The sequence below is a fragment of the Petromyzon marinus genome, assembly GCF_048934315.1.
Source record: "Petromyzon marinus isolate PM22_M1 ecotype Great Lakes invasive population chromosome 84 unlocalized genomic scaffold, UKy_Petmar_22M1.pri1.0 chr84_unloc.3, whole genome shotgun sequence".
Taxonomy (NCBI): Eukaryota; Metazoa; Chordata; class Hyperoartia; order Petromyzontiformes; family Petromyzontidae; genus Petromyzon; species Petromyzon marinus.
This window is the reverse complement of record NW_027422640.1, coordinates 1,000,755-1,019,225: the sequence shown is the minus strand read 5'-3', so window position 1 is coordinate 1,019,225 and position 18,471 is coordinate 1,000,755. Positions and strand designations below refer to the sequence as shown.

The following is an 18,471-nucleotide window of genomic DNA, read 5'->3' as shown; positions in this document are numbered from 1 at the left end:
CATATTAAATATGTCAATCAATACAAACTACCATCACAATTATAGCAACCACCACCATTCGAATAATAATCACCACCATAATAATTATACCCGACACCACCATCAGAAGTAAAACTACAACGATTATCATAAGACTTGGAAACATCACCACCATCTGTTGGGGGACGGGTACATCTTATACTTCGTGACGTCTTTTTAAACATATTCGGATAACTCCATTGCCACCACTGTCACGAGCCCTGTCGCGCACTACCCCGCAATCAATAATTATTATTTTCATTAGTTTACCCGAAATAGACTTAAAGATCTCTTACAGAGTTCAAACAATGCAAATATTTACGTAGAATTAAGGTACTTCATGATGACCTTAATATTTTACACTTGTGGCGAGTTTTAATTTAAGGGTGCTGTATTTGGGGTGCTATGCTGGTAAGGACACCCCACAGAAACAATGTTAATACCCTTTAAACAAAACATTGAGAAAATTAGAACATGTCTGACTATCTGTATCGTTTATTATTCGGATTACTAACATAGCAAAATCGTCACAATATTCGATAGTCCTTGGCGAAAAACCATGTGTTTAAAATCTGGTGGTTTACGTGTTTGTAGGTACAAGTATTAAAGTTTCAAAATAACGTAACTTAGCAAAATTTAGGCTATTCATTTTTTTATTCTAAATTCCCTTCACTTTCAGGAACATGTTATGGCTGTCAGTGATCAACGTGAATCTATAAACTTTACATTATTACCTCCTCAATAATGTTTCAAACAAATCCCACTAGGGCGCTGTGTACTGTCAGGTGCGGGCATGTGACTGTAGCAATGGCTCATGCAGCGCTGTAGCTGCAGTAGTGGTGACACCTGGTGTGAGTGAGCTCACGTGTCTGCACGTGGTAAAGCACAGCCTACTTGTGAGGGTTGCTCCATTTGAGCCCTCTGACTCTTCCCACAATGGAGGGTCTGTCCACTCACCAGGCCCAATAGCTGAACCACCCCACTCAGGCAAACCCTAAGCCTACAAAAGTGGAGACCATTCCTCACTTTCCAAACACAACACAAATAAAAAATCAATTAAAACCAATACACCAAAACGCGCGACACAAAATCCAACGCTCACCACCACCATTGCTTTACGCATTTGTATCAACAACTCCCACATGTCGATAGTACGACTGTCCTCTTGAAAGCACAGATCTTGCTTCCTATAAATGGGTAACGCACTCGATTAACTGTAATATTATGGTCACTGCATGGAACTTTGCTTGAGCACAGGTTGCGTTGAACTCGAACAAGGTAAGTTGAAACAATTATCATGGCCTGGTAACATTCACTGATCCACTGTGCAGAAGAGGAAAATGTTGCACACGAAGAAGGTAAGTTGATACTTGAATTCATGCCTGGTAACATCATCAACAACAATATGAGAACAATAACTTTTCTTCCTAAGTGACTTTACCAAAAGAACCAAAGAGTATAGATTCCTGCAGTCACGAAAGCTTCAAATCAAGATAACATTAATAATATATCAACGGCGATTTTACATATCGAAAATACCATCAACATTAATGACACATCGATAAAAATAAGGTTATATTGTATAATATAAACAACAATATGGCAATGATAATATAATCAACACTACTTGTATACATTTTATCAACAGCCGTACAATAATTTTGCAACCACAACGGAAGCCACGATATAACCACAAACCAAATTATGACCACAATTAAAACGATAATGTAAGCACAATCATTACCACATTATTAGCACAACGCCCAAATTGCTAAATTATTAACGCATTACAACAACATCCACATAATAACCTCAACATAATCACATCCACCATAACATAACCATAACTATGACGTAACCACATTAATATGGGATCCATTTTCTCTCCCATGCGAATACCTCAAAAGAAAGGGCACCAATGCGGACTTTTAAACGCGCTTTAAAAGCGGCATGAAGAGGGACAATAACTCGATCGGAAATACAGTCTTAATGAGATCTAGAATTGATTAACTATGCCTTGGGACACTTTGTCCAAGGACACGAATCAAACAGTCTAGCATAGAGCCCCCGCACATCGACCAATCACAGAACACCGAGTCCCACCGACTTTACACAACTCTAGTATAGAGCCCCCGTGCATCGACCAATCACAGAACACCGAGTACCACCGACTTTACACAACTCTAGCATAGAGCCCCTGCACATCGACCAATCACAGAACACCAAGTACCACCGACTCCTCGAAACTTCTCGCAACTCGAACAACACAGCTCCCCATCGCCCTCGTGTGTTAACAACAAAGCACAGTGGTAATAAAACAAACGACTGTACCAAACCTTCCACATGATCCACTCTTGTGTGACGACTCAACGCAGCAGAAGTCCAGGGTAGCTAACGGCAGTCTCAGGACTTGGCTGGGGTCTTCAACAGCGCCCTGAGCAACTCAACGCAGTTACAGTCTCGGGATCTGCCTGGCGCCATCAACAGCACCTTGTCGAGCTCGACACGGCTGCAGTCACGGAGCTTGCGCTCTCGACAGCGCTCTTGAGAGACTCCACGTGGCGACAGTCTGAGGACTCGGCTGGCGCCTTCAGCCGCACGTTGAATAACTCAATGCAGCTGCTGCCCCGGTCACTGAGCCGCGCGCCCTGCAGCAACAGCAGCTGGTCCTCTACTGGAGTCCCTTGCACGTGGTAAGCGTCGATCGTCTGGCGAACGCCGACAGCAACAGCCGCCGCCACGGAATCCCCAGCCCCCTCAGCAGTATGAGGGTAATAGCAATCATCCTTGCATGTTTGCAAGATGATTGATATATTATTTAATCATTGCTTTGCGATTAATTTGTATTATTATATATAAAAGTCTCCACGCGTGCGCGCTTGCAAGGGATTTGGTTCTCGAACGGTGGGCTTTATGTAGGTAAACATTTGCCACGCAGCACGCCCTAAGCCCCGCGGTGGGAATAGGCTATTCCGTTTTCTCATCCATAAACCTGAAAGTAGTTTAATTAACAAATTTGTGGCATTCTTATATTCATTATTTACTTATTGAACGACATCGACCGTACCAACTGATGACAATTGCCTGGGGGAGGTGGACCCTGCCATGTGATGCGCGTTCGGTCCAGCTCACTCGGGACATTTTATTTTAGCGTGTAACATGTAATAAATATACACATCACACTGCGGATTTTTCATCACAGTCTGATGTCCTATTCGCCCCCCCCCCCAACACAATGTGTCCAGTTTATACTACAGAGTCCGTAGAGCACTATAATATTATAGTGCTTACATACCATTATTCTTGCACAGGCGGGTGATTGGGTGTGGGGGTAGTGGCCCAGCCTGCCAACGTGCCACCTCCCCCGCCTCGGCAATGTAGGCCAGGACGGGGGCTCTGCACGGGCCTAGGCCTGACCAAGCTTATGATACGTACAAATTTCCTTGTTTCTTACTCTAAGCACTCAGGTTCATTGTTTACTATTATTAAACAAATACGTTGACAAATATTACAATAATGTTTGTGTATATAATAACTCACATTGCTTACTATTATGAAACAAATACGTTCCCAGATATTATAATAATCTTTGTGTGCACATAAGAACTCTGGTTCATTGTTTACTATTATGAAACTAATTGGTTGCTAGATATTACAATAATAATCTTTGTGTGCACATAAGAACTCTGGTTCATTGTTTACTCTTACGAAACTAATTGGTTGCCAGATATTACAATAATTATGTTTGTATGCAGATAATAACTCAGGTTCATTACGTAATACTATGAAACAAATACGTTGCCAGATATTACAATAATAATATTTGTGTGCCACATAGAACTCTGGTTCATTGTTTACTATTATCAAACTAATAAGTTGGCAGATATTACAGCAATGTTTGTGTGCAGATAACTCAAGTTCATTGTTTACTATTATGACACTAATAAGTTGGCAAATATTACTATAATAATGTTTGCGTGCAGATAACAACTCAGATTTATTGATTACTATTATCAAACTAATACGTTTCCAAATATTACAATAATAATGTTTGTGTGCACAAAACTCATTCTTACTTATTAGGCTGCTAAATATTTCCTTTTTTTGCTGTGTTTTTATGACGCTGCGACCGTCTACTGGCAGTCTGTCATGTGGCCTGCTGCCTGCTGATTAATTAACGTCAGTGCACTGCCACTATTATTTACACTGCTAATTTTGCTTTTGCCCATTAAAAGTGTATGCCAGTCTATAATCTGTTGCCTGCTTCTTTACCTCACTCAGTGTACTGCCAGCCTTTCATGTCGACTGTATTCTGCTTTTTCAGCTGCTGCCCATATTGCCAGCTTTTCATGTCGACTGTAGAAATGCTTATGTCATTGAGTCGGCGTACTGGCAGTCTATAATCTAGACTGTAGCCTGCTTCTCAACTTACCTGTGCGTACTGCTGCTCTTTAATTTACACTTATTTAACCTTATTTCTTCAATGAATTTCTATTGCTTCGATTGTTCTTACATACCAAGAAAACACCATCGCACGATTTCCTGACACTAACAGAGCATACCATGCCCTACAATAACACATTTTCCTGTCGCAAGCCCAAGATGGGTACCACGTCAAGATTCCTCCAATTACAAAGCTGCAGGACAAAGACATCCTCACAAAACTGTCTCCTCTAAAAAACGGAAATTCCTTCGTGATCATGGACAGAGGAGGAAACCACATATTATTGTGCGCCAACCCCTTTCACCAGTATGTTATCGATGATGCCAACATTGAGAGTGAGCGCATTCTTTACATTCAACTGAATCACAACCACTGGCGTGTGAACAGTATGCTCATCTCTGGGATGCCATCAATGCCGAAGGAGATGCAAATGGTCACAATGTGGGCTCATTAGTTATTTTGCCTTCATCCTTCACAGCTCCACCAAGATTCATGAATGAGAAGACTCAGGATGCCATGATGTACATCAGCCAATATGCCACGCTGCATCTTTTATCCAAACCCAAAAGCCACCAGACAGACATGACATCTTAGCGAGTGTCTTAAAGCTCAAAGTTTATGACATGATGCTTATTACGACCAACGAAGGCGACATCTTTGCATAGACAAGCAGAACCTTGCACACAATTGGGTGGCAAAAACGTCGTCTTCCTCATGCTCACATTTCCCTATGGATGACGTAAACAATTCATGCATGTCATATTGACACATTTATCAGTGCTGAGCTACCTCACCCCCATCAAGACCCTGCCCATTTACTATGTGGTCTGCAACCAAATGGTCCATGGCCCATGTGGCCAGTTCTATCCAAATGGGCCATGTATGCAAGACCAGAAGTGTTCCCAGAGGTATCCATGCAACTACTTAAAACACACTCAGTCGGCCCATGATGGCTATCGTTTATATCGTCACAGAACTACTGAGCATGATGGATTTCAAATTATGCTCAGTCCTGCCACTAACTCGATAATTAAGGTTCACAACCGGTGGATTGTTCCCTACTGCCCTCTCCTGTGCAAGATCTTCCAGGCCCACTTTAATGTCAAATTCTGCTATTCTAAAAAAATCTATCAATTATCTTTGACAATACATCAACAAAGGCTCTGACATGCCTGTCTTTGCTTTACCAAACAGAGGGACAAAGTGTGCATCAGCGCAAACTTTTTTCCAAGGAACATACATCAGCAACAATGGGGCCATTTGCTGAATTATTATCTTCTTCATCCATGACCGTTCACCCACAGTCGTCTATTTGCCACTTCACCTCCAAAATGGTCAACTCATCTACGTTCCCAAAGGAAATGCCCAACAACAGGCCCTGGCGCCACAAGATACCATCCTGATAGCGTTCTTTGTTTTGTGCACAATTTACCCATTTGCTACCAACCTGCTCTACCATTACGTTCCCTCCTACTATACATGGGCTGCTAAAAAAAACATTGAAGCGACGTGCTGCTGACGGTTTAACCGGATGCCTTAGGACAAGTCTACACAGTTCATCCCAACAATCAGCAGTGATACTTTATCCCAATGCTTCTCCATGTTGCCAAAGGGCACAAATCTTTCCAAGACCTCTAAACAGTCGAAGGAGTTGTCTGCCAAACATACAGGGAAGCTTGCAATCTTCGTGCGATTCTTCCGCATTATCACCATCTTCATGAAGCTATGACAGAAGCTTCTGTTTCAGGAAAGGGCGGTCCTGCACAGATGCCATATTTTCTGTCCGTCTGCTACAGCAGAGGTGTAGGGAATTCCTACAAGACCTACATCTCTGCTTTATTGACCTGGTCAAGGCCTATGATACCATCAGTAGGCCTGGGCTCTGGATCGTTCTTCGTGCTTTTGAGTACCTGACCCTCTGCTCACGATCATTAAGGACCTTCATGATGGTGAGCGGGCCCGGGTAAAACTACGTGGCCGGGAGTCAGAGCCATTCCCTGTACACCTTGGGGTGCGACAGGGATGTCCTCTGGCTCCCACATTATTTAACATCTATTTTGACCACGTAGTTTGTGAAGCCTTCAATAGCTGTACCGGGGGAATCTCCATATGGTACAGATATAATGGGAGGCTGATCGATGCCCGGGTGCGGTCAAGGGATGGCTCCCTATTGCTCAACCACGTTATGTATGCTGATAATTTGGTAATAGCTGCTCATTCAGAGGAGGAGTTGGAGACGCTGCTGCTGAGACTGGAGCGTGCCACTAAGAGGTGGGGCCTTACCATCAGCCCCACCAAAACTAAGCACCTGCCTGGGTATTTTGTACCATCGGACACTCCACCCCCACAACTCCCAATCGGTGATGGGGCAGTTGTGGAGCGAGTGGAGAGTTTCCCATACCTGGGCAGTGTGCTTATGACCGGCTCCAGTTTAACAGCAGAGGTCTCACTCCGAATCAGTCGAGTGGCAATATCTTTTCATTGGTTGCGTAACGCTGTGTGGAAGCTACCTGGTCTGTCGCTCCGCACTAAGCTTCAGGTCTTCTCGGCCACGGTCATTCCCTCCCTTCTCTACGCTTGCAAAACTTGGACCCCCTAATGGAACATTTTCGCCGGTTAGAAACATTTAGGCCGGCCTGCCTACAATCCATCCTGGGTTTAACCAGGCTGGATTGTGTGAGGAGCTCACAAATCCTTGAAAGATCTGGACAAAGTCCCATTGGTGAGCTCCTCAAGGCAGGCAAGGCTGCGTTGGCTGGGCCATGTAGCCCACATGCCCAATCACCGCATGCTCAAACAGCTTTTGTTTGGCCTGATCGAGGGGGCTAAACGGGCGTGGCACAGGCTCGAGAAGAGATAGAGTGATGTGGTACAGGAGGATGTGGAGCTGAGTGGACATGCTGATGACTGGTACCAGTGGTGGCAAGATCGGCCTCTGTGGAGGAGGCTCGTGAAAGACACTACTGGGCAGTTGGAGGCAGTCGCCCTCCAACAACAACGGAGGGTGGATCGAGCGACGCTCACAATAACGAGTGGAGCACCGGGTGGCTAAAGCACAGCAAGTTGGCACAGTAGGGGGCACAGGTGGTGCATCAGCCAGTCAGCTCAGTCATCTCAGCCATCTCAGTCAGTCGACCCGTGGCACCTGGGTCTGCCCCGTGACCTGCCTGCGGGCGTCCGACACTTCACGTAGCCTCAAGGTGCAAATAGCCTGGCACACAAGCGTCGTGGTGACGTCACCGCCACCAAGTGGCGAATAGCGGTTGTGTGTGTCTTTTTCGCTCGGGCAACGCTGGGTACTTCCTGTTAGTTATGAATAAATTCCTTCAAGCTGAAGTCGACTTGGAAGATTACTTTTAGACCGATCAATGCGCAGTTGAAAGTTAAAATACATGAATATTAAACAGATATAGGGTGACTGTTGAGACTAGGACATGTGCATGAGAGTGGTACACACTCATGTGCATGAGTGTGGTAAACACTCATGCACAAATGTATGCACGTTCATTAAAAAAACATTCCTACTCAGTGCCAGACCATTTCAAATCCACTTGCATCCCCTTCCCCCGCATGCCCCCCAGCACCACTCCCCCACAACCCCCAACATCACTTCCCTCCACAACACATTCATAAATACACTTCAACATCATCGTAATCACCACGCTCATCAGAATCTTGGAGCCGCATTCACCTCCGGCTCCGTGTGGAGCTCACAAAGAGTTCCTCGCTCATTGTATCAGAGCCGGTGCCGGCGATCGGAGCTGTGGAGGTGAAATGCTACAGGCTGGTGTGCGATTCGCTCATGGGGCAGCTCCGTCTGCTGCTGGGTCAGCGTCGCCTCTCAGCTTAAATCTACAAACGCAGGTTTACTCTGTGAGTCCATTTGCTCCTCAGCTCCTTCTTCCCCTCCTCACTGAAGTCATTGCCATCCACCCTGCAGCACAGAGAGAGGTTCACGCTGACGCGGGTTCACACGGAGACTCGAGCAGCTCCTCACGGTTCGAGACCCACACAGCCCCCACAACAACCGTGCTGGATGAAGGTCTCCCCATGCCATGAGAGCTGCTTTACTATACTTCACCACGCAGGTCATTGCAGGTCTGTGATGGCAGGGACTGCAGATCTAGGATAGTAGTATAGTTCAAGGGTGGATTGTGCTGCACACTGGTCCGTTGCCCACAACTTAGCTCTGCTGCCTATAACCCCTGTGGTTATGTGCGTCATCCATCTAAGCACTATCTAGGCTAAAACCTGCTTATCTTGCAGATTTAAGATAAGGTGCATTCCCAGTCGTTTGGTCATGCTCCTTGGTCTGATAATGCTTATTACATGTACTGGAATACACTCCACGACTAATCCCAGTTCTGGCAATGGCTCGTGTTGATAGGACACAGCCGTGCTGTGGAGAAGGTCCATTGCTCAAAACATTGCCTTTTGCATATATTTGTTATGTTAAGGCTACAGAGTTTTGTCTGTAGCAACAATTAGAGTGCGTATGAGACACGAGCAGCATATCTTACCAGAGCTCCCTCAATGATTTGTTGGTGATCATAATGTCATGAAGAGATTGGATCGATTTGTCCATCAGTGAGCAGTACTGCAGACTACAGGAGAGAAGAGGCACTGAGTGAGGTGAAATTGGAAAATAAAGTGTACACTCACAAGAAATGGAGAGCAACTCAACATCCTTCAATACAATGACAATGGTGGAAATCTCATAGAATCAGTTAAACAAAGAGGGAGGGAGTGATCGTTGCAGACACAGGAAAGCAACCCTATTTGTCTATTATTTGTGTAATGCGGCTTTGTCCAACACGGCATTTCCAGTAACGTAACCCCCCAGCGAGGTCTGCCTGTATGAAATATTGTATTCAATATTGTGTTTGACCATGAAAGGCCAATGTAGATACAGGCAGAATAGCCAGAATAAAAATGTGAATATTTATTTATATTGGAGAATCAAAAAAGCTACTTGACTTTACCGAAATAACCAAAGAGTATGGTTTCCTGCAGTCACGAAATCTTCAAATCAAGATAGAATGTTTTCAATGTATAGGTTTGGCGTATAAGTCATTGATGATTTTATGGCTTTAATAAGGGTCAGGTTGTGGTCTTATGAAGGTAAACGCATGGGTGGGCAATTAATGTCAAGATTGCAGCCGTTCGTTATATAAACTAATTAATTTTAATTTACAACGTTAAATACACATGGCCATCGATTATATCCAGAGTGTGCTTATCTGGCTTCCAACATCCGGTGAAACGGGAAAAACTGCTGGAAAGGCTTTACCAGTTTACCGACCGGCACCATGTGCGTGACAAAACAAGTAGCTATGCTTTATTTCTGTGCCAAATAATATATACAGTACATTACACATTACAAACAACTTAAAAATGAAAATACTGCCCGTATATACACTTTTCATGACTAATAACTAGTCATAGAAACTGAAAATATACAGTGTGATCCGGCGAGAATTGCGTGCAATTTGGCATTCGCCAGATCACCGGTCTGAAGGCTGCATCAGTGCGACGATTGTCAAACAAAAGTTGTCAAATACAAGTTGTTGTCAAACACAAGTTGTTGGACAAGAGCCTAGTCCGCATATCACCCCATGCAGAGTCTTCGATGTTGGAGTGGTAATAGCGGTACAGTAAATACCGTCACTTTTTACAGCAGGATATTTATTTTGTCATTGTATATTTATTTAAATATGTTCACATCGCAAACTACTTATAACACCAAACATACATACAGAACACCGATAAACATCTTATTCAAGAATGTGCAAAAATAAGCTATTTTAAATAATGATGCGATTATCTGGGTTTTTTTTATCCAGTACCCCGTTCCCTCCCTAGCCACTGGATAATCGATGATCTACTGTATTAACATAATATTGTTTAAATCATGGGTTAGAGTAGGTAATGTGACAATTGTAATTGTATTGTTATTTAATAGTGGTTAAAAGTGCTGTAATAAGTGTGGCTAATAACTTAATGATTGCATAAGAAATAAAGTTATAATAGACGTTAAAATACAACATTATCATGCTATACTGAGTATATTATATTCTTTGGTCTTTCAGTAAAGTCACGTAGATAGGTTAAAAAAAATAACAAAAAATAACCAAAAGCTATGACGTTTCAATCGCAACACAAGCAGTCGTCTTCGGGGTTAGCTTCCAAGGCAAACTGTTTATAAGGGTTTCAAATAGGTATAGCCCAAATGTCTGCAGCCAATGATAATGTAAGTGGTGGAGAGCCAACCTACCGCAACCAAGTGGTCGGCGCGCTAAGTGGCTGTGCTTTTGTGAACCCTGTGAAAGTGCAAGTTTTAAATGGGCGTAAAGCACCACTAACATCGAAAGGTGCTACGATGGAAACATCATAGCCAATTATGACTTAAAACTGGTCGATAACGTTCTTCCTATGACTGCCCAGTTTGTACTCATCTTCTCGGTTGAAAATGTGTCTGTGTCTATATATATGGATGGCTTCATGAACGAACCTTTGTTGATAGCCAGTGGGCGGGCAAAGTACCTTCGTCTTGGAGAAATCAATTCTGTGTGAGCCCACCGCATTAAAACAATGATTAGCCACGGCCGAGGTATTGGTCCTACCGTGTTTCAGATCTGCCTAAAGTTCACGAATACAGTCCGAGACATGTCGCTTAGTTTCCCCAATGTAACTACTGCCGCAGACACAGCTTAGTTTGTAGACAACGGGGCATTGCATGTCAGGGATCACATCCTTCATAGTGACCCCTGCCAGTGACCCCTGCTATGTATTGCAAGGTGATGATTTTGATTGGGTCCTCAGAAGGCTATTTTCCAACGGTTGGGGTGATAGCTTTACGGATTGTGTAGTCCAAATATCCATTTATCTTGAGAGCTTGGTGTACATGTTACAGTTCATGGGCTAGGTGTTAACGGTCGCAAATACACCGAGCTCTATGGTGTAGAGTTTTGATTAGGGAATTCTTCTGGGATGGATGGTAGTGGGAGTCAGGTTTTTAGGTAGGCATCCGTATGGGTGGCTTTCATGTAGAGAGTGTCCCATTGAGCCATCTGGTCTCTTTTCTATTAAAACATCCAAGAATGGTAACTTGCCATTCCTTTTCCACCTCCATGGTGAAATTGATGGCTGGTTGTATGGCATTGATGTGGTTGAGGAATTGGTTCAGAGCTGGTCTGCGATGTGGCCAGGTGACGAACGTGTCATCTACGTGCCTCTTCCACAAGGACGGACTAGAGTGTATGCCTGGATGGCATCTGTCTCTTATTTTTCCATGAAAACATTGGCTACAACTAGATATAAGAGAGAACCCATTGGGGTACCTTCAACTTGTTTGTAGAATGTTCCATTCCAGGTGAAATGTTGGTGAGGCAGTCACACCAAGGCCGGTACATCAGCATTCAGTCCTTGTTGGACCAAATCTTCAATGATTGCAATGGTGTCAAGCACAGGAACTTTGGTAAACAAGAGACCACGTCGAAACTAACGAGCAAATGACCTTGAAAAAGTGAGATGTCCTTAATTAACGATACCAATTGAGCTGAGTTGAGTACAACTGAGGTGGTCTTACCAGTGAATTGTTGTAAGGTCTCAGACATAAATCGGGCCAGTTTGTAGGCGGGTGAGTCAATGGTGGAGACGATAGGGCGAAGGGGTAATAAATTATTAAAAGCTTTCGTGACTGCATAAAATTACTCATTGTTTTTTTTGGTAAAGTCACGTATGTAGAAATACAATAAAATTATATTAAAACAAAACAATCACGACGTTTCGATCACAACACAAGCGATCTTTATCAGGTGATTGTTTTGTTTTAATATAATTTTATTGTATTTCTACATACGTGACTTTACAGAAAAAAACAATGAGTAATTTTATGCAGTCACGAAAGCTTTAATAATTTATTAACACACTTCTACGGGGACGTTACCGTTGCATTTCTGTCCTAAATGTACACCCCAAGCCTGTTCTCATCCCTCCCCCCCCCCCGCTTCTGTGTATGTGCAAGATGTGCCTTTTTTGAGCTGCCGCAAGATGTTTTTTGAGCTGCCGCTCTCTCTGCCGCCCCCCCCCCCCCAACCTTATTTCCTATTTAAGCTTCTGTTCATCCCTCTCTCTCTCCTTGCCTCTCTGTCCGTCTTTCCTACTGACCGTGTACCTCGTATTTTCACTCTGTCTATGCTGGTTTGTGCAATCCAGAAGTTGAACACGAAATTTAACACTCTTCTGAAATTCGTGGTCTGCCAGGAAGTGTCTAACTGTGTTGTTGGCCTGACTGGTGGTGCGTCACATAATGTTTTTTAGGTTTGTTAAATTCTCGTCTCTCATCCTTTTGTTGTATTTACCTCCATGATTTGTTCTTGACACCTGATGAAGATCGCTTGTGTTGTGATCGAAACGTCGTGTTGTTTTGTTTTAATATAATTGTATTGTATTTCTACATACGTGACTTTACCGAAAAAAAACAATGAGGACGAAGGGGTGTTCCTTCTTTATGGATTTTTGTTATGCCATACAATCTGGGTGGTCTAGCAGCAGAGGGTTTTAAGGAGAATCGCTTGGTTGGTTCGATCAAAGATGTCGAATCAGTGATAATATTGTTGGTTTTCGTAACGAGGCAGTTGGTGGGATCTCTTAAAATTTAGGTATAGCTACCATCATTAAGTAGGTCCTGAATTGTGTTCTTGAATGTGGTTTGTCCATGATGATTGTAGCATTGCCCTTTTCGGCTGAGAGGATGACAAAATCATTTCTCTTTTTTAATTTAGAAAGCTCAAAACGCTCATCTTTACTGATGTTGCTGATAGGTGTCTTAGCATTGTTGAGGATTGCAGTGATTTCCGATCTTGCCACGTTTGCATAAATGTGTCCCAAACTCTTAAGGGCTACGTCGACCTGGGCAATGATATCATCAACTTGGATGTGTTTAGGGGTGACTGCGAAATTCAACCCTTTGGCTAGAACCGATTTTAGGTGTTTGTCGGAAATTGGACTGTTACTCTGTTTGATAACCATCTTGTCAAAGTCTAACTTTTCGATGTGTGGATCTGGATTCTTGGAAAGGAGGATTAAATTGGAAATCAGGTTATCTTTGCATTTAGCTGACATTGAGGTGGCTGAAGAGGCTGTCATGTTATCTACATGGTCCCAATCAGATCTAGACATTTTTCCGTCAATGTTATGTGATTTCAGGAGAGTCTTGTCTAAATTGTATAGTTCAAATCGGAGCAATTATATTCTCTTCGATTGGTGGAAAACCAACCACTTTCAGGTTGGGCTGCCCACCACTTACATTATCATTGGCTGCTGACATTTGGGCTACGCCTATTTCAAACCCCTTATAAACAGTTTGCCTTGTAAGCTAACCCCCTTTGCCTGAAGACGACCACTTGTGTTGCGATTGAAACGTCGTAGTTTTTTGTTATTTTTTGTTATTTTCTTTTAACCTATTTACGTGACTTTACCGAAAGACCTAAGAATATTAATTCCTGCAGTCACGAAAGCTTTAAGTCAAGATTTATACTGAGTATCTTTGTGTTTTGTGTCACATATGTGTATATATATTTGTTTAGGTGTACTTTTACAAGTGTGTGTGCATTGGGCCATGACTCACTCTAACGTCTTCAAACTCCCTGCTATCCCGAACATCCCGTCCGCCAAACGTTTGAGTCCGCTGGCTCTGATCTCGTTGTCACTCAGCCTGAACCAAGGTGGACGGGAGAAGGGACAGCCCTGATGCACTGAGCCCACGAGAACCGCAGAGTCAAAAACGCGGTGAGTTAGGGACAGTCACAATGGCGGTGCACTTAACCGGAGTACACACTCATTGTTTTTTTTTTAAAGTCACGTATGTAGAAATACAATAAAATTATATTAAAACAAAACAATCACGACGTTTCGATCACAACACAAGCGATCTTCATCAGGTGTCAAGAACAAATCATGGAGGTAAATACAACAAAAAGATGAGAGACGAGAATTCAACAAACCTGAAAAAAGATTATGTGAAGCACAGCCAGTCAGGACAACAACACAGACACTTCCTGGCGGACCAGGAAGTGTCTAACACAGTTGTTGGCCTGACTGGCTGTGCTTCACATAATGTTTTTTTAGGTTTGTTGAATTCTCGTCTCTCATCTTTTTGTTGTATTTACTTCCATGATTTGTTCTTGACACCTGATGGAGATCGCTTGTGTTGTGATCGAAACGTCGTGATTGTTTTGTTTTAATATAATTTTATTGTATTTCTACATACGTGACTTTACAGAAAAAAACAATGAGTAATTTTATGCAGTCACGAAAGCTTTAATACAGAGTACACACGTTCATGAGCAAGCTGCTCATTGTTTAAAGCTTCTGTGTTAGACATTTGATGTATAATAGGTGGCATTCACAAACATAACTTTACTCACAATTATCCGTTCAATTATACTGCACTGTACCTTTATAATATGAAAAGTGTTTGCGTTTATATGAACACAAAGTTGCAACAGAGGATTACACACGAGTGAAGTACATTTTAATTGATGAACACAGGAAGATGTTGACAATTAATATATCTGCTAACAGTATGTTCTGAATATGAATATCAATTCTTATTAAGTTTGGTGCATTCTGCGTGATTTTCTTGTCGACAAAGATATTGCTCAGCATTGCCAATTGTTTATTGCTGTGGTTGTCCCACCTGATGGCGGGCATTTGTGTTGCGCCCGAAACGTCGTGATTAAATTTATTTTATTTTATACCTACGTGACTTTACCGATACTAGCCATGTAGAGACAGCAAAATTGCTGGGTTGACATTTAAATGTTTACTTCACAACGCGTTGCACCAATAATTAGCACAGTTCGTGCAGAGAGCACATGTGAGAAACGAACAGCAGAGCTTACCTGAGAATCTTCAAACCTGTGTTGGCCTTGAGGATAACACTGAGATAGGAACCCGACTTGTCCGTCAGTGAACAATGATACAAGCTGCAGGGAGAGAAGAGACTGTTAGTGGAGGCAGAGGGGATGGGTGGAGGATCTGGGCAGAGAGTGGGGGATGGTGAGGGGTGGTGAAAGGTGGTAGTTGTTGATGGGACAGTGGTTGAGGGTCGTGTTTGTGGAGACTGTGCACAAATGAACCTCATGTCAACTTTCATAGGAGCTTGCAAAAAGCAACTGCTGTTTAGGTTTTTGGGTTTAATGTGATGTGTGTGAATGTATACTATGTGTGCATTTGCATTTGTCCATCTCTGTGTGTTTGTACATGTGTCTTAGTGTATGCATATGTGTGCATGCGCGTGGAAAGTAGAGGTGCAGTGGTTAGCACACTGCGCCACGAACCTGGTTCGATTGCCGCTCACGGCTAACCTCATTGATGAATATCTAAAACGGCAGTGGACCTCACCTAGGTCGACTCAGCCTTAAACTAGTACCTGGTGTAGTAAGTAAACATCAGTTGGCTGAGTGTGGTGCTGGCCTCCTTATCCCCATGTGCCGTTCTGGCCTTCATTAGGTGTTCCCTAACAGTATATGACCGAAAAGTCTGCTAAAGGCTCTCTGTAGAATCTGTGTGTATATATATTGATCAAATCATCATGATTTATTTTCGATATTGCATCATCCTACAAGTAGTCACAACTGAAAGCATTTCATTTAACATCTCATCACAATGTAATTGAAAGGAAACCTTCAGTCACAACTATCTGGAGCACAAGGTAACTTAGCACCTGGCCTGCATATCGGCACTTCCACTTAAACTCTTCCCATATCCTCTCATTCCTAAATTTCTCATAACCTTCAATTTCCTTATTAACATGTCTCAATTTTATTATCGTGTACATTATTAACATTTAAATACTTCCCGTGGGCACTCTTTTCTAAATACCTGCAGATCAGTGACTATTACGAAAGCCCCAAACAAAGACTGCAAGCTTAGTGCCGACACTGTTATAGATTGGCTGAGGGGTTAAAAAGGACAATATAGATTGGCAGAGGCAAATCATGTAATCAACAGAGATGGTGACAGATGAAACACAAAACTAAAAAGTTATGGGAAAAGCTGCTGGGACTGCACATTTCTCACCAGAAATGGTCTTTTCTGCTGAAAGTTATTCAGTTCAAGTTCATGAATGGGACCTACCTGACCAATGACAGGAGAGCCAAATTTAACAACTCCTCCCCGGATTTCCCTAGATGCACACAAGGCATAGTACAGACATACATACACGTCTTCTGACCGTACCCAGATATCTCGAAATGTGACCAGGACATAACGGACTATTTTAAATGGATCTGTGGCACAGAATTGAGCCGCGAAGTGGACACAACTTTGTGGGGCCTGAAGCTAAGGGGGTGTCAAAGCACCAATACACACTACTCAAAACCTTTTAAATTGTAGCAAAGAAAAAAATATTCTGGCAAATTGGACAGACCATGAACCTCCTTCCTGGCGTTGTGCAGTAAGACCACGTGTAGACGGGATTTACTATAAGGCTGTGGCTGTTTAATAACACTGTTAAACTCAACATTCTAACTCACACCAGAGGTAGGTGTTCTCTATCTGAGTCCTTACCACAGACTCTCAACAGTGCCTGGTCCTGCCTTCAGCTATCCCATAGGGCTCTCTCACTCGTTTGCCCGGAACGGGGGCTCATCCAACACCGTCTGGCGATGAGTAGAGAGAAACCCTCTCTCAGAAGATCCCTACTGAATGCTCTGAACCCTACTTTCGGCTATCCCTTAGTTCTCTTCTTCCAGCCGATCCTTTCCCTGGCTCCCCACAACGACCCCACTTTCATCATTAGACCTCCTTTGCCAGTACCAAAATGTAATAATAGGGTTTTTCCCAATTTTTCTGGCAACAAAACTGAAACCTTTTTTTACAAGGATGCATGTCTGCATTAACTACAATACCTGCAGTCAAAATGCAAACAAAAAACATACTCAGCTATTTCAGCTATTTCAATGCTATTTCAATGCTAAATTCTATGCTAATTCCTTTGTCAAGGGGTGCCTCTGCGGATGTGTATGCTTTAACTTAGCTATTTGAATGCTAAATTCTATGCAAATTCCTTTGTCAAGGGGTGCCTCTGCGGATGTGTATGCTTTAACTTTTAACATAGCTATTTCTGTGACCAGTCACAAGCTAATCACTCAGCCATTTCAATGCTAAATTATATGCTAATTCCTTTGTCAAGGCGCTTTGTTTCCTCTCACACAGCTTAAAGGTCGTGATCTGAACGTGGCTCTTTCACTCCAGCGCTGTCCTACCAGACAGTCTCGTCCCTTCACCTGATGAAGGCCGCTTGTGTTGTGGCCGAAACGTCGTGAGAATATTATTGTGTTATTTTATTTTATCAATTTATTATTTTATTCTCATTCTACGTGACTTTACCGAAAGAACCAAAGAAGATGAATCATTGCAGTCACGAAAGCTTTAAATCGAAAAAAAACCATACTATGATAATATATGCATTGTCCTTGAAACTGATTGGTCCACACCAAGGACAATGCATATATTATCATTGTATGGTTTGTGTTTGCATTTTGACTGCAGGTATTGTGGTTAATGCAGACATGAATCCTTTTAAAAAAGGTTTCAGTTTTGTTGCCAGAAAAAAGGGGGAAAACCCTATTATTAGACCCCACTTTCGTCATGGGGGTCCCCCTTAAGTACCCCCTACAGCCCTGTGACACGACGTCATCCTCGTCTATCAACTCGCTCGCACCTCCCTCTGTTCGCCCCTTCATGGTTGCTCAAACTACTCCTCTACACTGGGACACTGACAGATTCTCTACTTGCTGTGGCGGGAATGGAGCTCTTAAGCTATGAACTTAAAGGAAGGTAGTTGGAATATAACGCTATGTGGTCCCCAAATTGGCTGAAACCTGCAAGAATTGTGGGATAAATGGGGGTCGGGGATAGGGGATGGCCTCTTGACACTGCACCATTTCTGCAAACACATGATGTCTGTTGCTCCGAGGGGAACAAGATTGATAAAATCG

At 43.0% G+C, this 18,471-nt stretch overlaps 1 protein-coding gene across 1 annotated transcript in view; it reads right to left on the bottom strand.

Moving 5' to 3' along the window:
• Window positions 1–491: 491 nt before the first annotated feature.
• Window positions 492–18,471, bottom strand: part of LOC116937952 (NACHT, LRR and PYD domains-containing protein 3-like) — a 77,000-nt gene continuing 59,020 nt past the window's right edge. The window contains exons 7-10 of the mRNA XM_076059138.1: window positions 15,370–15,453; window positions 14,094–14,180; window positions 8,983–9,066; window positions 492–8,396 (exon numbers count right to left, since the gene is read on the bottom strand). Coding sequence (XP_075915253.1) covers window positions 8,315–8,396; window positions 8,983–9,066; window positions 14,094–14,180; window positions 15,370–15,453 — 337 coding nt within the window. The 3' untranslated portion in view covers window positions 492–8,314. The remainder of the gene's footprint in view (window positions 8,397–8,982; window positions 9,067–14,093; window positions 14,181–15,369; window positions 15,454–18,471) is intronic.